Here is an 18188-nt window from a genome sequence, read left to right on the forward strand (position 1 = left end):
CTACTGTTGAGGAAACTGGACAGGCTACTGTTGAGGAAACTGAGGCACAGAGCAATTTTTTTTTTTTTTTAAAGGCCACACGCTTATGGGTGGCGGAGGTGATAGTTCACTCAGCCCCTCTAGTTTGGGTAGGCATTGTTGTCATTTGAGTAACAAGAGGAAATCTAGGTGTAGAAAGCTTAAAAGTAATTTACCTACAGTATATAGCCAGTAGGTGCCAACCTTGAGATCTGGAGGCAGGAAGTCTCTTGCCAGAGTCTATGCACGTCCCATGCAATACTGCCTCTGAAATTCAGCCATCATTCGAGAAATATTTATGACCTTCACTGTGTGCCGGGCCCTGTTCTAGGCTCTGTGGACGCAGCAGTGAACAAAACAAACTAATAAACAAAGCCCTTGCCCTTAACGGAACTTACACAGGGGGTGGGTAGGTGCATGGGAAAGGCCATAAACCAAGTAATTCATGTATTATGATAAAAGAGAAGTGCCATGGCAGAAAATAAAGCAGGGAGGTAGAATATGGAGTGCCTGGGTTGGGACTGCTGAAACTTGAAATAGGGTGACAGCAACACAGCTTGTTGCTGTGTTACTGAGGCATTTAAGCAAACACTTGCAAGATGGGAGGAAAATTAAAATTATATCCTTCTGGACTCCACCTCTACCAAATCACCCTCCAGGGGTGGGGCCCTGGCACATGTGTTTTTAATAAACCTCACAGGTGGGGCGCCTGGGTGGCTCAGTAGGTGGAGCATCCGACTCTTGGTTTCGGCTAAGGTCATGATCTCATGGGTTCATGGGTTCGAGCCCCGCGTCCTGCTCTGCTGACAGCTCAGGACCTGCTTGGGATTTTCTCGCTCTCCCTCTCTCTCTGCCCCTCCTCTGCTCTCTCTCTCTCTCTCTCTCAAAATAAATAAACTTAAAAAAAAAAAAAAGAGTAGTATAATAAACCTCACAGGTGGTTCGGGTGCTCAGCAAGGTCTGGAAGCCACCATTCCAGAGCTTTTCTTTCTGCCCAGAGTGAGCACCAGGCACCTTTCGCTTTCAGCAAGGCAGGGAAGAAATGAGGGTAAAGGTTTGAAAACTGGCTTTAAGGTGGTGGCAGTGTAGCTATGAGCTCACACAAAGCAGGGAAGTAGGTTATGGATTTTGGAAAAATCCAAAGAGTAAGCCCTTCTTCCTCATCTGGTACCAAGGAAGAAGAAAACAAAGGATTCATCGGAGCCTATATTTCATCTGTCTCAGATTTTGGCAATGGATGTTTCTTCAGGTTAAAATCTAACAGGGTATTTTCATTGAGAATCAGATCTTAGGGTAATCTCTAAGAGCAATTACAAGGGAGGAGACAGGTCCAGAGGGCTCTGCCTGGCCACACAGGTAGTTATCAGCAGAGCCAGGATAAGACCTCAAATCTTCTGACATCCAAGCAGTGCTGTTGCTGTCACAAGGCATGTGAACACACGGCCCTAACCAGTAAACATGTGTGGATGCCCAGTTGAATTGAGTAATTTATTGGGTATTGAAGAAATGCTTGCAATCCACTTTTAAGGGGTGCCACTTCCACTCTCAAGTCCTCACGTTTTAGCAGTGGTCATCTTGACCTTATGCCCAGCATGATATCTTGCTCACTTTTTTGACCTTATGCCCAGTGATATCTTGCTCACTTTCAGGACCATGAGACCATCTCTCTGGGGGTTCCAGCTGATCAGGACCAGGGACCTGGCCAGTGGTGTTGACCTGGGGATCTTACATGAAGAATCAATGAAGACTCAACTTGCTTGCCCCATTAGGCTGGGAATTGGAGGGATATCTTCCTCGGTTAGCCTAGGAGAATGGCTGGTACCCAGTAATATGTGCAGGAGAAAAGTATCTTGTAAGATCTGGTATCACAAAGGCACCTGGCGGGGGCACCTGGGTGGCTCAGTTGGTTAAGGCTCCGACTCTTGGACTCTTGATATCTCATGGTTTGTGAGTTTGACCCCACATCGTTGGGCTTTGTGCTGACAGCATGTGGCCTGCTTGGGATTCTGTCTCTCCCTCTCTCTGCCCCTCCCACATGTGCATTCTTTGTCACTGTCTCAAAATAAGTAAATAAACTTAAAAAATAAAAAAAAAAGGAACTGGCTCTGCTGCTTAGCACTCAGATGATTTCCCTCAAGCCACATCTTTGCACCTTCGTATATCCTCAATTGTTGAATGCAGATATCACTGGTGCTCACTTTGTGGGGCTGTTGGAGAGATTACTTATGCTTTTGAATGTTATTACTACTAAGGTATTTGACATCTTTGTTCAGCCTCTTCGTAAAGTTCTTGAAGGCAGAGATTGTATATATTGCATTTTCTATTAGAAACTATTTGCACCTGACACCCCCCCCCCCACTCCCCCACCCGTAAGCCTGTTTTCTTTACTGTCCAATGGAAACAATACAACTCATCTTGTTTTTCCACATACGGTTATTATGCCCTTCATGTGAGCTAATAACTGTGAAGGTCGTTTGTACATTGCAAGGGCTATATAGGAAGCTAAATAGGAAGGATCAATTTAATTACTACTATTAGCTAATGCTTTGCACTTAATATTTAAATTAAAAATTTTTTTAATGTTTATTTTTGAGACAGAGCACAAGTGGGGGAGGGGCAGAGGGAGAGGGAGACACAAAATCCAAAGCAGGCTCCAGGCTGTCAGCACAGAGCCCGATGCAGACCTCGAACTCACAAACTGTGAGAAAAAGGGCCTGAGCCAAAGTTGGACGCTCAACCGACTAAGCCACCGAGACAACCCTGCACTGAATAATATTTAAACAGATCTACAAGTGTAGACAGTTCCTAAACACTAACATTTTTTCACTGTCCCACAGGACCAGCCTTAGCGGGATTTAATATCTGGAGGTTTCTTCCAGAACTGTCAAGCGAGGAAGTTTAGGGAAGTTTTGGTTTAAATTCAAAGGTGGCACACGGAATCCAGGAATGATGCCACGGATCCTTTAAATATTGAGATGAAGGGGCGGAGCCATTGTCAGGGACGCGACTGGGCCGCTTGGTTTCCAGGAAGTGACGTCAGGCGGCCGCGGAGATGGAGGACGTGCTGGACTTAGGCGAGGAGCGACGCCGCGGCTCGGCCACCTCCGTGAGGATTGACTTGGGGATTTGGGGCTAGGATTTGGCGGGTGGGGAGGAGCGACCTAGCCGGCTCGGCGTCCCTGAGGCGCCTCGGCCTGGCCTGTCCCCAGCGGCCGGGCCCAGAGCCGCGCAGGGGTGAGGCCGAGGAAGAGGCGGCCTCAGCTGCCCCGCCCCCGGCCTGGAGTGTGCTTTCTTTAAAATTCTCCAAAAGCAGAAAACAGATCCTGCGCCTGCAGGCCTCCGGAACCGGTGGGAAATTTCCCAGCCAGTCTGCGCTTTCTGGAGTCCCGAGTGCTAACTCCCCTAGAAAGGACATATCTGAAGGGTGATTGGGGCGGGGTGGGGGGGAGATCCTGGTCAGGGTCGCACTTGCACCTACCCTAGGGCTTTTTCCGTGGGACTTCACCTGCCAGAAGTTCATGGTAAAAACCGCAGTGTTTTAACGCCTGAAAAGAAGGCAGGCAGGCTGGAGTGGCCTTTTCTTGACCGGAGTTCCCACGAGGAGGTGGGCGTTACTTCAGTTTTATGATTTAGGAAATCAAGACTCGGATTTCTAACACGGAGGAATGGCTAGGAGCTGAGGTCAAATGGAGTATGAAGCTGCTTACTGGGTTAAAAAAAAAAAAAAAAAAAGCTAACATTGTGTGTCAATTATAATAAAATTTTTTTTTAATTAAAACAAGTGAACCCTCCCGAACCTCGGTTTCCTTATCTCTAGAATGGAGACGTTGGTATCTACTTCAAAGTGCTGCAGTGAAAATGAAATGGAATAACGCATGGGAAGCATTTAATCCAGTGCCTGACATGAGATCTCTGTTCCTTCTAGAGGAAAGTCTAGCTGCATTTCTGTGGGTAGGAAAGATCTCTGGTAGTTAAGAGAGAAACTTGTGATCGTTAATCCAGGAATTTCATATTTTCCTATTAAATAGAAATGATGTCAGGTGCTTTGTTTTCAGGGTTTGGAGCATTTTTGAGAAATATATTCAAGTTACTCAAATCCCATCCTCCACCACGTCTTCATACATCTTGTCCTTGCTTACCTTCCCAGAATTCTTGTCCTCATAGTGGCTCAAAGATGTTTGGGTCAGCAGCGTTCCCCATCTCTCCTTACAGGGGCCCAAGATGGGTCGCCGAGCTCAGCAGGAGTCAGCTCAAGTGGACAATCATCTCAGTAACAAGAACTCCTCTTCGATTCTGACTGGAGAGGTGGGTGTTACAAAAAAATGCTAAGAGTTAGTAATTGCTTTTTTTTTTTTTTTTTTTTTTGCAAGTTTATTTATTTTGAGAGAGACAGAGAGAGAGAGAGAAAGAGAGAGAGAAAGAGAGAATCCCAAGCAGGCTCCGTGCTAACAGCACAAACCGTGAGATCATGACCTGAGCTGAAATCAAGAGTCGGTCGCTTAACGGATTGAGCCACCAGGTGCCCCAGAGTTAGTAATTACTTAATCAGCAAGGATTTGGTATTCCATATGGCTTCTCGTTGACACCAGCCCTTCCTCCTGTCTTGATTTGGGGATTCCCTTCCTTGGCATTTGTCCTATTTGCAGGAAATGACAGAAGAACGTTTTTCTTTGATGCCAGAGTAGTTTCTGCATTGCTTTATATTCTCAGTGGAGAATGTTCTTCAGCTTGCTGAGACAGGGGTAACTGGGAAGTCTGAAAATCCCGGAGAAATCCAGGTTTTTATTTCTACCGAATAAATGCCAGTGAGGCATGCTGATGACGTAAGGTTGGATTACACAACTGGACGTTTGCTCTCAGCGGTGACCTGCACTTTCTACAGTTTTCAGGCAGGAAGGGGATTAGTACTGGCCTTACTTTCCTGGAAACTTCTCCGAGTGCCCTGGAATTGTGGGAATTTATCCAGCTGCTCTGTGGAGGGTGGGTAATCCTGATGAGCAACACTTTTAATGCCAGGGCGCTATTTTTGGAAGTTTACGCAGAGCCCCTTTGCACTTTCCTCTGTTCATTTGAGCAAACTTTGCCCTTTTCAAGAGTCAGTTTCAGGGTAATCCCTCCGTCAGTTCTTCCTAACTCCTCCAGGCCATCTTAGGGCTCCTTCTTCTTGGTGCCCGTGGTACCTATTATAGAACGCGTATATGTTCTCACGTCGTGTGCTCATTTTCTTTTTATGGATCTGTTTGCCCCACGAGACAGTTCCCAAGCAGCAGGAAACCTGGCTTCTCAGTTATCCAGCTCGTTGGCCCTAGCAGGTATAAAATAGATGAAGGGATCTACGCGGCAAAGCCGTTATAATGGGCTCGGCAGGTGCATGAGCAAAGCATGCTGGGGACAAGACACAGACACAGCTACTTACATATCACATGTGTTGGGATGTTCTTCACCCTTCTAGGAAGCAAGTTCTCCAGCATTTCTGTACATGGCCCTTTCAGTTTATCTTTCCCTTTCTCACTTACTATAGAAAGGGGTTGTGGGAAGGTTGTGGGAAGGGGGGGGTGGTGGCTGTTTGTGGCACATGTCCCCTGTATCACTGCCTAGCGAAAGCTAGTGATACTGGAGAATACCCGGTATTGCCGGATCCTCTGATTTTCCAAGAGATGCTGGCCATCTAAAATGTGGTGAGAAAGCAACACATTTTTACAGGTTAGCAACCAATTATGACAACTCGTCATATGGACCAGATTGGGCCTGAGGGTTGTCAGTTTGTGACTTTGGCCACGGCACCTACATTATGGCGCTTCTTATGTTGTATTCTAATTGTTTACCTGCCTGGCTCCCTCACAAGATGTGAGCTTTTGGAAGTCAGTTTGTGCTTTACCATTGTACCCCTTTGTTGATCACAGTGCCCAGCGTGGAACAGGCATGCCGTTGACAGTGCAAAGACTCGGGGTGAAGTACACCGTGTGCGATGGGGCCCTTAGAAGCTGAGAAGGAGTGTTGCAGGGTGGGGGTTGGGGTGGCGCACTGGAAGCACAGCTCAGGGGAGCCGTGGTAGAATCTAGGAAGACGGTGAGAGAACACATATACCCAACACTGGGTATGGAACTGCGGTCCATACTGCGACTCGAACAGCAGTCGTGGATGTCTTTAAAGAGAACTGGGCAAGCACGTGACTAGGTTAATGGAAGTCTCCTCTTGGCCTCTGGCCGCTTTAGACTGTGGGTCTACAAGGATGCATCTCAACAGCAAATCATTTATTCCTTTGTCCAACAAATATTTATTGAAGTTTACTGTGTGCCAGGTACCATTTTACAGGGTTCTCATATCTCAGTGATAAAAAGGGACAGAATCTCCTGCCATCATGGAACTTCTATTCCCGTGATCACTGGCAGCCAGAAGGACTAATCACACGTCTGCTTAACTACTTAACTGTGAAGGAGATTCTAGCCGCCCGTCATGGTTAGATGGTGGGCCAGGAAGGATGTCCTGGAATGACCTGACGGCCTTGAGGCTCTGTGTCACCCCCACACCAAATCAGCTTCTAGGCTGGGGTCGGTAGGCATCGTTCAGCCGCCCATCGCCTTCCCCTTGGCTCCCAGCTGAGAGTCAGTCCTGTGAGTACCTAACTTCAAAGTTGCAGACTGGGATGAACTTTTCAGGGTTTCAGCCTCTCTGGAATACCTACTGATTTCCCCAGGGATACCTACCTCTGGGCCTTAGCATTTTTCTGGGAGAACGTGATGAAAAGTCATTCTGTTCTTCACCCAACCGGTGCCTGGCTGTGACATGCACATCAGAAATGCAGCATTCCTGGTCTCCCTGGGCTGTGTGGGCAGCCTCCCTCAGGGCCAGATGCTCACTGTGCTGTGTGGGACATTTTGGCTGTTTCTTTCTAAAATTAGATCCCGAGACTTGTGTGTGTGCCCATTTACATTCCGATTCAGAGTGTATGACTTGATATATTTTTCTTTGCCCTCTCGCTGACTATATTCTAGGATGAAGCTATCCATGAAAACGTACTTAATGGTACCTGGGGGCGGTCAGACAGCTGCAGTTCCTGTAGTTAAGTAGGAATGATGATTTTGAAGCAGGGTGGTGGAGTTGGACGCTCTGGTGGGGGAAGAAGAGGCGCATCCTACCAGAGTAGAGAGAACACACGGCTTGGACAGACCAGAGCCTGAGACCCGGCTCTGCTAATGGCCTGGATCTTGAACAAGTCCACTCCTCCCTCTAATCTCCCATTTCATTATCTGGCAGGTGGTGGTAACAATACCACCAGGTTGCTGCGGGGATTACGAGAGGGATGCATTCGACCGTGCTTTGGTAAACTGAACGGCACTACGCACACGTGCGTTCGCTCGGTAAACTAGCAAATAGACGGGCACCGGCCAATGCTTTGCCATTTCTATTAAAGGACAGCGACGTAGGAGGATGTGAGCCTGGGTCTCTTGTCAAACTGACTTGGAAGTCCCTTCGAGGGCTCTGACTGATTTATCCACAGGTAAACTAGTAGTGATCCAAAGCAGTGTTTGTGCTTCCTGGGTGTGCGGGCATGCCTTAGGAAGAGTGGGGAAGAGCGCCGGCCTCAGGGTCATACGGGCCTGGGTTGAAATCCTGGCTCGGCCACCCATGAAGCCTAGGACTCCGGGCAAGTTATTTAACCTCTTTCAGCCTCAGTTCCCTCATCGATAAGCCGGGGATAATCATTTCACATCCTCCACAGGGCGGCTGAAAAGAAAACATGAGCTAATAGATGCAAGCCCTTCACACAATCTGGCACATGGCTCGCAGTTTGTTACTAATCATTATTATCTCTCTGGAACTTAGATGTTCTTTTTATTTTGCCTTAACCCCCTCTATTAAGATTAAAACCTGGGAGCCTTTGGGTTGAATGTGGCATACGGTCAGGTCTTGTTTGATCCGCACAGCGTTTAAAATGTTTTCATTGGGTTGTTTATGAATTAGGAAACTTCACGTGAAAATCCAGATTCTGGGCTTCTCTTTAAAATCAGAAGTTCTGGCACAGTGGGAGTGCTGGGCCGGCGTCCCCCCATGGCGACAGCTGGCCGGAGCTGGCTGGCACCGATACTGGTGCTTGCTTACATGCGGCCTCCCTTGTCCAGTTTGCCACTCCTTCCTTTCGTACACCTGTTCAGATTTACTCACGTTTCATCTGCCGTGTGCTACTTCCATTGAAGTTTAAAACTCCTGGTCTTTCAGGACGGATTGATTTTCAGGTACCCTTGTGTATCTCTCAGTATTGAATTCGACCACATGGATCAGAAACTTGACCCCAGTTTTTGAATCAAGCAGGCATGAGTCTTCTAATAGCAGGAAGTCCAGTGGAGGGCAGAACAGGGCAGGTGCAGTGACTGGGCAATATCCTGCATTACCCCGGGGCCTCCTGGCTTCTGACTCCGCCACCTGCGGCTCGAGGCTTGTTCTCACTGTTATGGTTGTGAGCTGGCTGGTGGTTCCCCGGGCATCAGATCTGCATTCTAGGTAGGAGGAGGGGCCATAGTAGAAGAGTTCAAGGTGCATGCCAGCTAAGTTTGTTCCTTCTTATGAGGAAAACAGTAGCCACAGACCTCACCAAGTAGACTCTAGTTACGTTTCATTGGTCAGAACTGGCTCTTAAAAACCACCGTAAATTTCAAGGGACTTTTCAACCAGGCATGTTGCCACAGCCATAACACTGGGTGGGGTTTGGAGTTAGGGAGAAGAGGAGAAGGGCTGTTGAGTGGGCCATTTGCAACCAATGTGTCATCATTCTTTCAAAAAACAATTCATACAAAGGTTTTATTCAGAGATTTGGGTATGACAGGAAAGAATTATTTTTAGTAATAACAACAACAAATCCACATTCCTCTCCAGATTTCTAATTTAAAGTTGTGTAGAGTTCGGTGGAAGATTAGATGCCCTGAAATCCCAGGATACCTGCCTGAGTTGCCTTTGTCAGCTCTTGTGGATCTTTTCCTTCTGCCCATTTTCTCTGTAACCATTTGGGCCTTTCCGCCTCTAGGATCCCGGTGGCGCAGTCCAGGTTGTTAAATGCTTCCTCCCTCTCTGAGAGGAGAGGGAATGTCTCTCTATTTGCTTAGTCATTCTGGAAATTTCAGATAATTTCAAAGAACGTCAACTGTCTAGTTGTACTGAGTCACCTGAAAGATGAGCTCTTGGTGAAGTTTTACTAGCTCGGAGTTGGTTAGAGTTCTAGTTCCTGCTTTAGACGAAATTAGGTAACGAACATAACGTGCTTAGCCCAGTACCCGACGCACGGGAATCTCTCAAAAAACAGTAAGCACCAAGAAAGTTTATGACTGCACTCTTCTCTTTTTGGGGGTTATGGGGCCACCTGTCACAAATCAGGTGTGGGTCATAGATGCCTAGTTCAGCTGGCAGTTTGCTATTGGTTTGGTATTTGGTATGGGTGCTGAACAATTACGGTTGCTGAGAATTGTACTGGAAGATGATTCCATGGTGAGTGTCTTCCTGCCTGCAGTGTCTAACTTCCTCCTGTCAGGGCAGCTCTGAGAATTGAACTGGATTTCTCTGTTTGACCTTTCACCTTCTGTTGATTCAAATGATTCTGCTCTTACGCAGCTCCTTCAAGAAAAGACCAGGGCGCTCTCTACCATGATGTTACATTACCGGACGATGCTGTTGGCGGAAAGTAATCTTGGGCAAAACCTGCCCAGGGCTGGCCTGTCTTTTGGATGAACACTTCTCACTTGGGTCTAGACCTCTTTGCGGCTTAACTTTTGGCTTGCAGATTGTCCTTTTAATAATAAGTTTGGTTTGCATTGGAACAGCTGCCTCCTCTCTGTTAATTGCACACAATGTCCTACGTAAGCCTCACGGGAGCTCTTGAACTGGGTGCTCCACTGACCTCATCTTACTTTGAAGACACTGAGACTTTGAGAGGTTGGGTGACTGGTCCAGAGTCATTCAGCTCATCTCCGACTCTAGTCTCGTCTCTGTGACTCCAGCCAGGTGCTTCTCCACCACCTGACCTCTTCTACCTGCCGGACAGGTCGGCGCACAGAGCTCCCAGCAGAGAGTGGCTTTTGGGTTACTCCCCGGGAATCCTTCTGGAGCGGGGGTTGGTTCTCACTTGACGACCCTTATTCATCTACTTGTCTGGAGAAATGTTTGAGTCACAGCTGTTCCCTTTCTTTCCACCCCCCCATCCCTTCAGTGTTCCTCCTAGGACGCAGAACTGAAAGTTAGCCAGATTCTCTCGCAGGAATCTGAGCAATGCCGTTGGGCTCATGTTCCCAAATTAGGCCAATTTCCTCATCCCTCGGCCGCTTCACTCCACTGGAGCTCCCTCAGCGCTCTGCATTACGTCTCTCGTCCTCCGCCTGTTCCCTGACGGCTCTGCCAGCCGGGCAGTTATTTTCGGCCCAGGAGGGTTATCTCCTGACCCTTTTTGGTGACATTTTTCTTCTTTCTCACAAAAATAACTTTCCTGATTGGTCACATTTTTCAGCCTTTTTCGTAGGCGCGCTCCAATGGGCCGGGTTGAACGATGCTCCTGATAACGTCGTCGAAGAGGGATGCGGGGAATTTGACGGGGAACCGTTCGTGAGGAATGCGTTTTCCACACTTCATGTTTGTGTCATGCTTCGCATGCTTCAGTTTTGAACTCTCCTTCAGGGTGGGCGATGCCCGTCGCTCACCATCCCTGGGGCCACCACTGTGTGGGAGGGAATGTCAACTGAGGGTAGAGGCCGCCATTAGAAATAGCATCTTGAGATTCTCCTCCAGCGCCGGCTCAGGCTCTTTCATTGTCCCTGCACGACACACTTTAATAACTCGTGACTCATTTTGCTATCTGGAAAGCCAGAGGGAACCGCTCTCGCTGACTTCCTGCGGCTCTCGGGGTGAAAGATAGTGCTTGAATGCCACCCGAAGGTTCTCTTAGGCACCTGTGGGCAGGACTAAATGCGAAATAAGTGTAAAGAGTTTAGCCCAGGGCCCCACTAAGTTAGCTGTCGTTCTCGTGATCTGCACAACCTGACAAGTGGACAGGATTATCATTTCGTCTTTAATCCCCGCTCTGCCAATTATGAGGTGAATATCCTGGGAAAGTTCCTTAATGCCCTAAGCCTGGCTTCTCATCTCAATAGATCATATGGAGATAACAGTAGTAGTTCTCTGTTAGCAGTTGTTGGAGGATTAAATACGAGCACATACAAAGCTCTTGGCCTAGTGCCTGGCACACGCCAGCCGTTATTGTCATCCACGTTAGATGAGAATTAGGAGGTATTGTCCATATATCTTCAATTGCATTTCTGGTTAAGATACGGAGATATTTATATTTCACAGTACTAACTGGCCCTTAGGACCAGAAACATGTGGATGAGGAAGGAGCCTTTTGATGAGAATTCTTGGTGCCACTTGAGAGCTATTTTATTGGTCTCCTTTAGTGGCCTTTCTGCCTGTGCCACAGACCAGTTATCCGCTAGTCTCTTTCCATCTCCTTCTCAAAACCCAACCCTCTGTCTAGAGGTTGGTGGTCTTTCCAAAGAATCATCTTTATTTTTTATTTTTTATTTTTTTTATTTATTTTTGAGACAGAGAGAGACAGAGCATGAACGGGGGAGGGTCAGAGAGAGAGGGAGACACAGAATCTGAAACTGGCTCCAGGCTCTGAGCTGTCAGCACAGAGCCCGACGCGGAGCTTGAACTCACGAACCGCGAGATGATGACCTGAGCCGAAGTCGGCCGCTTAACCGACTGAGCCACCCAGGCGCCCCAAAGAATCATCTTTAATTGCTGACATATATCATTCTGTCATTCTGGAGAAATGTGGGTAGAAAGTGCGGAGGGCAAGAGTGACCTTGGTGACCCCCAGTGACCTTGGAGTAGAAGGTAATATCTATTCATTTATTCATTCATTCACTTGTGAAACTAAACTGAGGATTTTCTACGTGCCAGGCATTGTGCTTAGAGCTGGCAACCCAGTGAGAAACCGGACATGCTCCCTGTCCTCTCAGAACTTTGATCCGGGGGCTGCAGAGAATTAAGTGCCAGGCAGGGGTGAACACAGCAAAATACAGGAATACCTGCGTTGTGCCCCTTTGAGCCCTGAGGACATCCAGAACGGTTGTCTAGGGAAAAATCACATCTGAGCTGAGACTTGGAAGAGTGAGTAGATGTTAGCCCAGGGAAGGGGCGGAGGAGAAAATACTCCCAAGCAGAGGGATGAGCATGTGCCAGTCCTGGAGGTGAGGGAGAGAGCGTGGCCTGCTGGCTTTGTTAGTGCGGCCATTGACCCTACCAGCGAGGGAGTAATGGTTGGGAGGGACTTTTGCCAGCAAAGAGATGGTTTTCAGATCATCCCAAACCCGTCCCGTCGTCTTTTTTAACAAAGAACCACATGAGGCCAGTGTTTCTTATATGACGCTGAAGTAACTGGTAATATTGTGAAGGTGAGACTGACCTTTCCATGTTTTTCTAGCCTTTCACTGATGCATCTTCCGTGCAGCCATTACACTTCACTGCAGGCGTTTGTGTTGGCCGGTCAGGAAAATCTCAGAGATGTGCTCAAGTGCAGTACCCCTGCCTTGTCACTCTCCGGGCTCATCCTTTATGAGGGGGCGCCTCGTAGTCCAGCGGTTTACAGCGTTCACCCTTCATTTATGTCCTGAAAGTTCTTAGCTTTCTCTGAGGATTCCTCTGAGCATAGATCCTGGTGACCCTGGAGAGAAATCTGTCCATAATGGACGTAACACCGAATTAGTCGCCATCTGCTAGGATTTAGAAAATGTCCTTTAATTTCACACAATAAGAGACTAAGTATTCAGAACTCTGCTATGACAAGAATATGCTAGATGCTTAATAAAAATATGTGTACAGGAATCGGTGACACAAGTCAAGTTGGTGTCCGTGACGCATGACTGTTGCATAGCCTCAGGGAAGACAACCCTCAGCTCAGCATCCCTAATTTGCATTAAAGAACATACATGTAATTTAACAACCCAGGTCATATCTGCTTACGACCCAATTCAAAAGACTTCAGATTCTGTTGTAACATTAGAATTTGACGTGACTCCTGTTTGAAATAAGTAGAATACTGGCATGTGCTCGGAAATCTTTTTTTTTTTTTTTTTTTTGTATGTGAAAATTTTCACGATCATGATACTTTTGTCGTAATGAGAATTGACTCATATTCAGGCAAGGTTCCCAGAGCAAAGACTTAGCAAAATCTATGACCATCAATGCCATTCTGTTAGGGAAAAAAAATTATCAAGAATTGGCGAAATGGCTTAAGCCACTGTTAACTTACCTGGACTGTGGCAGCCACCTTATCCCTGGACTCATCTTTTGTACTTCTGCCCTCCTGCAGTTCAGCTAGAGTGGGCTTATACAGAGGTGCCTCGTTCACTTCGTACTCGGGACCCTTTACTAGACACCCCTTGCACTTAGGCTAAAAGAAACCCTAAGTCCTTACCTTGAACCTGTGTGATTTGGTGCCTGCCTGCATCCGCAGATTCATTTCACGCCTGCCACCTGGTTGTTGTCCCATGTGGAACGAGCTTCACTTTGCTGAGAAGTCCCCTACTTATTCTAGCTTCCTAGACTACTACAGAATGGACTGGACTGGAGTGGATCCCTAGAACGTTCATGCCTCCTCTTTGCTGGGCTGACTCCGACTTCTCTTTTCCACTGTGTTCAATGTGAATATCACTCCTTTTTAAATTTTTTTTTTTTTAACATTTATTCATTTTTGAGAGGCAGAGAGAGAGAGAGAGCATAAGTAGAGGAAGGGCAGAGACAGAGGGAGACACATAATCCGAAGCAGGCTCCAGGCTCTGAGTTGTCCGCATAGAGCCCTACCCGGGGCTTGAACCCATAGACTGTGAGAATCATGACCTGAGCCAGAGTCAGATGCTCAACCGACTGAGCCACCCAGGTGCCCCATCACTCCTTCTTAAATGAGAATATTACCCTTTTTTTTTTAATTACCTCCCTTTATTACATTGTCTTTAGCTTTGTTTTGTTTTGTTTTGTTTTAACTTTTTCTATCATCTTATCCACAGTTTGTAACTGTGTCATTATTTAGGTCCTTGTCCCTCACTAATTGCAAGCTCCAGAAGTAGTGCCTGAGCGTGTCACTTTGTAGGTCCTCAGTAAGTCACTTGTCCAGTGAAGGTGAAGTGGGTGTGGGAGGGATGATGCATTCACTTTAGGGGCAGGTTAGCTTGAGATGCCTCTGACACCCCTAGCTGGACACATCCAGGAAGCTTTGTTGTGTGGTACACCTGCTCGGGACGGGGCCCTGAGCTGGAACTGGAGATTTGGAAGTCATTAGTATTGAGGTGGTAAATGGAAGCCTAGCTCTGTAAGGGAGAGTCTGTGTAATAAGAGAAGAGGCCCTTGGACAGAACCTGGGGACCATCCATGTGGAAGGAACACACAGCCAAAGAATGTCTCGCAAAAGGAAATTGAGGACGGGCCAGTGAAGGGAGGGGAAACACAGGCATGTGGCATCCAGAAGCCAAGGCAAGAGAGTGTCAAGAAGGAGGGAGGGGTCGAGAGTGCTTGATGCCACTAGGAGGGCGGGAGCAGGGTCTGTTGGATTTAGCGGTACGGAGGTGTCTGAGGTTTCACATTAAAATGCACGACTGTTTTTAGAAGGCATATCAGCAGACCACCTCCAGTTGTCTTGCTTATGGTGGCGTATGTACCTTACTGTGGGGAACAGCAGACTAAAGCCTGGCTAAGGGGGTGAAGAAGAGAGGTCAGTGCCCATAGGCATTTTTTTTTTAAACTTTTATGTTAGAGAGAGAGCGCACACCTCAGTAGGAGAGAGGGAGAGAGAGAGAACATCTTAAGCAGGCTTCTCACTCAGCATGGACCCTGATGTGGGGCTCAGTCTTATGACTGTGAGATTATGACCTGAGCCGGAACCAAGAGTGAGATGCTTAACCCACTGCCACCCAGGTGCTGCCCCAACCCATAGACATTTTGAAGGAAAGATAGATAAGATGTGGTAGCAGACTGGCTGTTGGAGGTAGGAAGAAGGACAGTCTGGAGTTTATCCCACGTGTAGCTAACATGACTGAATAAATATTGATATTTTTGAGACTGATGATTTTTTTAAATTCAATTCATTTTATTTACAGTTTTTAGGAATTTAGAAGAGACTCATTTCTCTTTTTTTAATGTTTCTTTATTTTGAGAAAGAGAGAGGAGGGCGGAGGGGCACAGAGAGAGGGAGACAGAATCTCAAGCAGTATCTGCAGCTGTCAGCGTAGAGCCCGACACGGGGCTCGAACCCACGGACCGTGAGATCATGACCTGAGCTAAAACCAAGAGTCAGCCGCTTAACCGACTGAGCCACTCAGGCGCCCCCGAGACTGAGGATTTCAGAGCCTCAGCTGAGGGGAGCAAGAAGAGATCATTATTTCAGTTTGGGGCATGTTGAATTTGAGTTACCCTCAGGATTTTCAAAGAGGTATGTCAGGTAAACAGTTGAAAGTTTTGGTCTGGAGCTTAAGAGGGAAAGTTGAAAACTAGTGATAACAGATGTAAGAGTCATCATTATATATTCTGGGGTTTCTAAGAGGAACATATAAGAAAAACTTCTGATTCCTTTGGGTAGCTTACAGACCATTCATGATCTCCAGGTGCCAGTGTGTGAGTTTTAAGCAGAGAAGAGCTATGATCAAATTTGCGTTTTAGAAGGAGCGCTTTGGCAGTCAGTGGTCAGGGATACTTGCAGGTTTTGTGGGCCCCAAGCTTACACAGTTTGGAGGCCTTCTTTAGGAAAAATAATTCAAAGTTATGTGTTCAAAATGAGCTATGAAAGTGAATACCTATTTATAATGAGGAAAGAAATCATAGCTCATAGTTACAAGAGCCCTGGGTATTCAGATGCCTTTCTTCAGAGAGCTTGTTAGGCAGTGTACCAGCAATGCTTACGCCGAAAATGCCTCCTGATTGAGACCTAGCATCCCTTTCCTGTGTAGAACTCTCCGTAATTCCCAGGGGCCCATCCAGGTAAGGAGTACAGGTTGAAGGAAAGTAAGGCCGATGCAGGGAGACCAGGTAGGATCCAGCCAAAAGAAGGCAGAACACGAGCCTGGTAGGCCTTACTTTGCATGATTGTGCAGGTTCCCAACAGCCCTCAGCAGGTGGGTATTGACAGAGTGGAGGTATATGGGTGCCTTGATCCAGTTTTGGGGTAGTTCTCGGGGAAATGTGCTAAAGAGGCAAGGGAGGGAGGCATAGCGTGATGGACCTTGGGGGTGAGCTGGGTTGATGGAGAAGGAAGTGAAACCAAGGAAGAAGTTCTTAGATAAGGAAGGAGGGAGGGGATTAGATATTTCAGGGATGGAGCAGTTCCAGGTTATGACATGTTGGAAAAAGTAGCAAGGTCATTGGTATTTAAAGAGTCAGGGACCTCTTAGCTAAGCATTAGATGAACTGTTGATGTGAGAATGGACTTTGCTCAGGATGGTGGGGCAGGTTGGGGAGCAGTCATGCCCTAGCGTCTCATCAGTCTGTGCTCATGCATTGTTAGTGACAGACATGAAGAAGGAAGGAGAGGCGATGTAGCTGAACAGTACAAGTTTCAAGAGAAGTGTTCCATGATAATTTAGAAGAATAATCGTCTCAAGGAACTTTGGGGGAGTGAGCCTCACTTGGGACCCTGTTCTGTGCAGTTTTAAACAACGAACAGGCTCTACTTGAAAGAACTGCCAGAGAAATGGTGTCCACGGGGGAACGCCAGGATTCGGGAGAGGGTGTGCTGTGAACAGAGAATATCTAGTCGGTTAGGAACCAGGAGACTGATCAGAAAGCCTCACTGAAGTCATTAGCCAGGCTAGATTTCTTCTCATTATGTAGCATGGCGATAATTACTGAGAAGGAGTGGAATGATAGTAAAATATTCTTTTCAGAATGATGTTTTACAGGAAAAGGGTACTGACTGGTGTTGAATGTCACTGGTGATAGACGGAAACATTTCTGGTCACGTGCCTTTACCCCATATAACAGAATTATGTCAGTTACTAGCTGATTGCTTTTTATATTCCATTCTAATCCCTCCATTGGCTTTTCAGGTATAGGTTTTTTTTTTGCTAATTTTTTTTTAACATTTATTTATTTTTGAGAGACAGAGAAAGGCAGAGCATGAGCAGGGGAGGGGGAGAGAGAGAGAGAGAGATACAGAATCTGAAACAGGCTCCAGGCTCTGAGCTGTTTGTTAGCCCAGAGCCTGACGCGGGGCTCGAACTCACGAACCGCAAGACCATGACCTGAGCTGAAGTCGGACGCTCAACCGACTGAGCCACCCAGGGGCCCCTCAGGTATAGTTTTTTTATACATTTTTTTTTTTTTTTTTTTTGGTCCCAGGTATTAGAATATACATCTTTAACTCCTCCCTGGCTATGTGGAGTGACTATAATACCCCTTCACGTAACATGCGAGAGCCTTGCAGCAGCGTGAGTGCATCTGACCCCCTCTCTCCTTTGTGCTGGTGACGTCACATACTTTAAAACAACCTACTTCAGAAACTCCACGGCACCATTTGTCATTTCACTTTAAATAGTTGTCATTTGGAGAAATCAAGAGAAAAAGAGACTCTTGTATTTCACCCACATGTTTACCATTTCTGTTCTTCCTTTCTCCCTGTAGGTCCAGGTTTCCATTGGGCATCATTTCTCTTTACCGTGAAGAACTTTCCTTAGCATGTCTCATAGTACGGATTTGCAGAGAACTGCTCCCTGCTTGCCTGCTTGATCTGAAGATAGTTTTATTTTACCCTCATTTATGAAGGATATGTTCTATCCACCTAGAGTTCTGGGCTGAGAATTTTTTTCTTTTCAGCGCTCTAAAGATCCTCTTTCCTTTGCCCTCTGGCCTTCATTGTTTCTGAGGATGGGTTTTATATATAAATCTTTTTTCCTCTCTTTGCTGCTTTAAAGATTTCCTTTTTATCTTCTTTGGTTTTCAGCAGTGTGACTATGACTGGCTAGCTGTGATTTTCTTTGTATTCGCCGAGGTTCTGAGATCAGTAAGTCAGTATTTATAGCCGAATTCGGGAAACTTTAGGCCATTATTTCTTCAATTATCTTTGCCCCATTTTCTCTCTCCTTATCCCTCGGACTCCAATTGCAATATGTGTTAAACTGTTTCATATTGTCCCATTAGTTTGT

At 46.8% G+C, this 18188-nt stretch overlaps 1 protein-coding gene across 4 annotated transcripts in view; it reads left to right on the forward strand.

Annotated features, from left to right (window-relative positions):
- Positions 1-3003: 3003 nt before the first annotated feature.
- IFT43 (intraflagellar transport 43) overlaps positions 3004-18188 on the forward strand; it is an 81096-nt gene continuing 65911 nt past the window's right edge. The window contains exons 1-2 of one of the 4 annotated variants that reach the window (XM_053889633.1): positions 3004-3124; positions 4231-4323. In XM_053889633.1, the coding sequence (XP_053745608.1) occupies positions 3071-3124; positions 4231-4323 (147 nt within the window). In that variant the 5' untranslated portion in view covers positions 3004-3070. Of the gene's footprint in view, positions 3125-3906; positions 3970-4230; positions 4324-18188 lie in introns of those variants that run through there. The other 3 variants (XM_053889636.1, XM_053889634.1, XM_053889635.1) reach the window with 3 other exon arrangements.

The sequence above is a fragment of the Panthera pardus genome, unplaced genomic scaffold (assembly GCF_024362965.1).
Source record: "Panthera pardus isolate Hobbes unplaced genomic scaffold, ASM2436296v1 HiC_scaffold_24, whole genome shotgun sequence".
In the NCBI taxonomy this organism is placed as follows: Eukaryota; Metazoa; Chordata; class Mammalia; order Carnivora; family Felidae; genus Panthera; species Panthera pardus.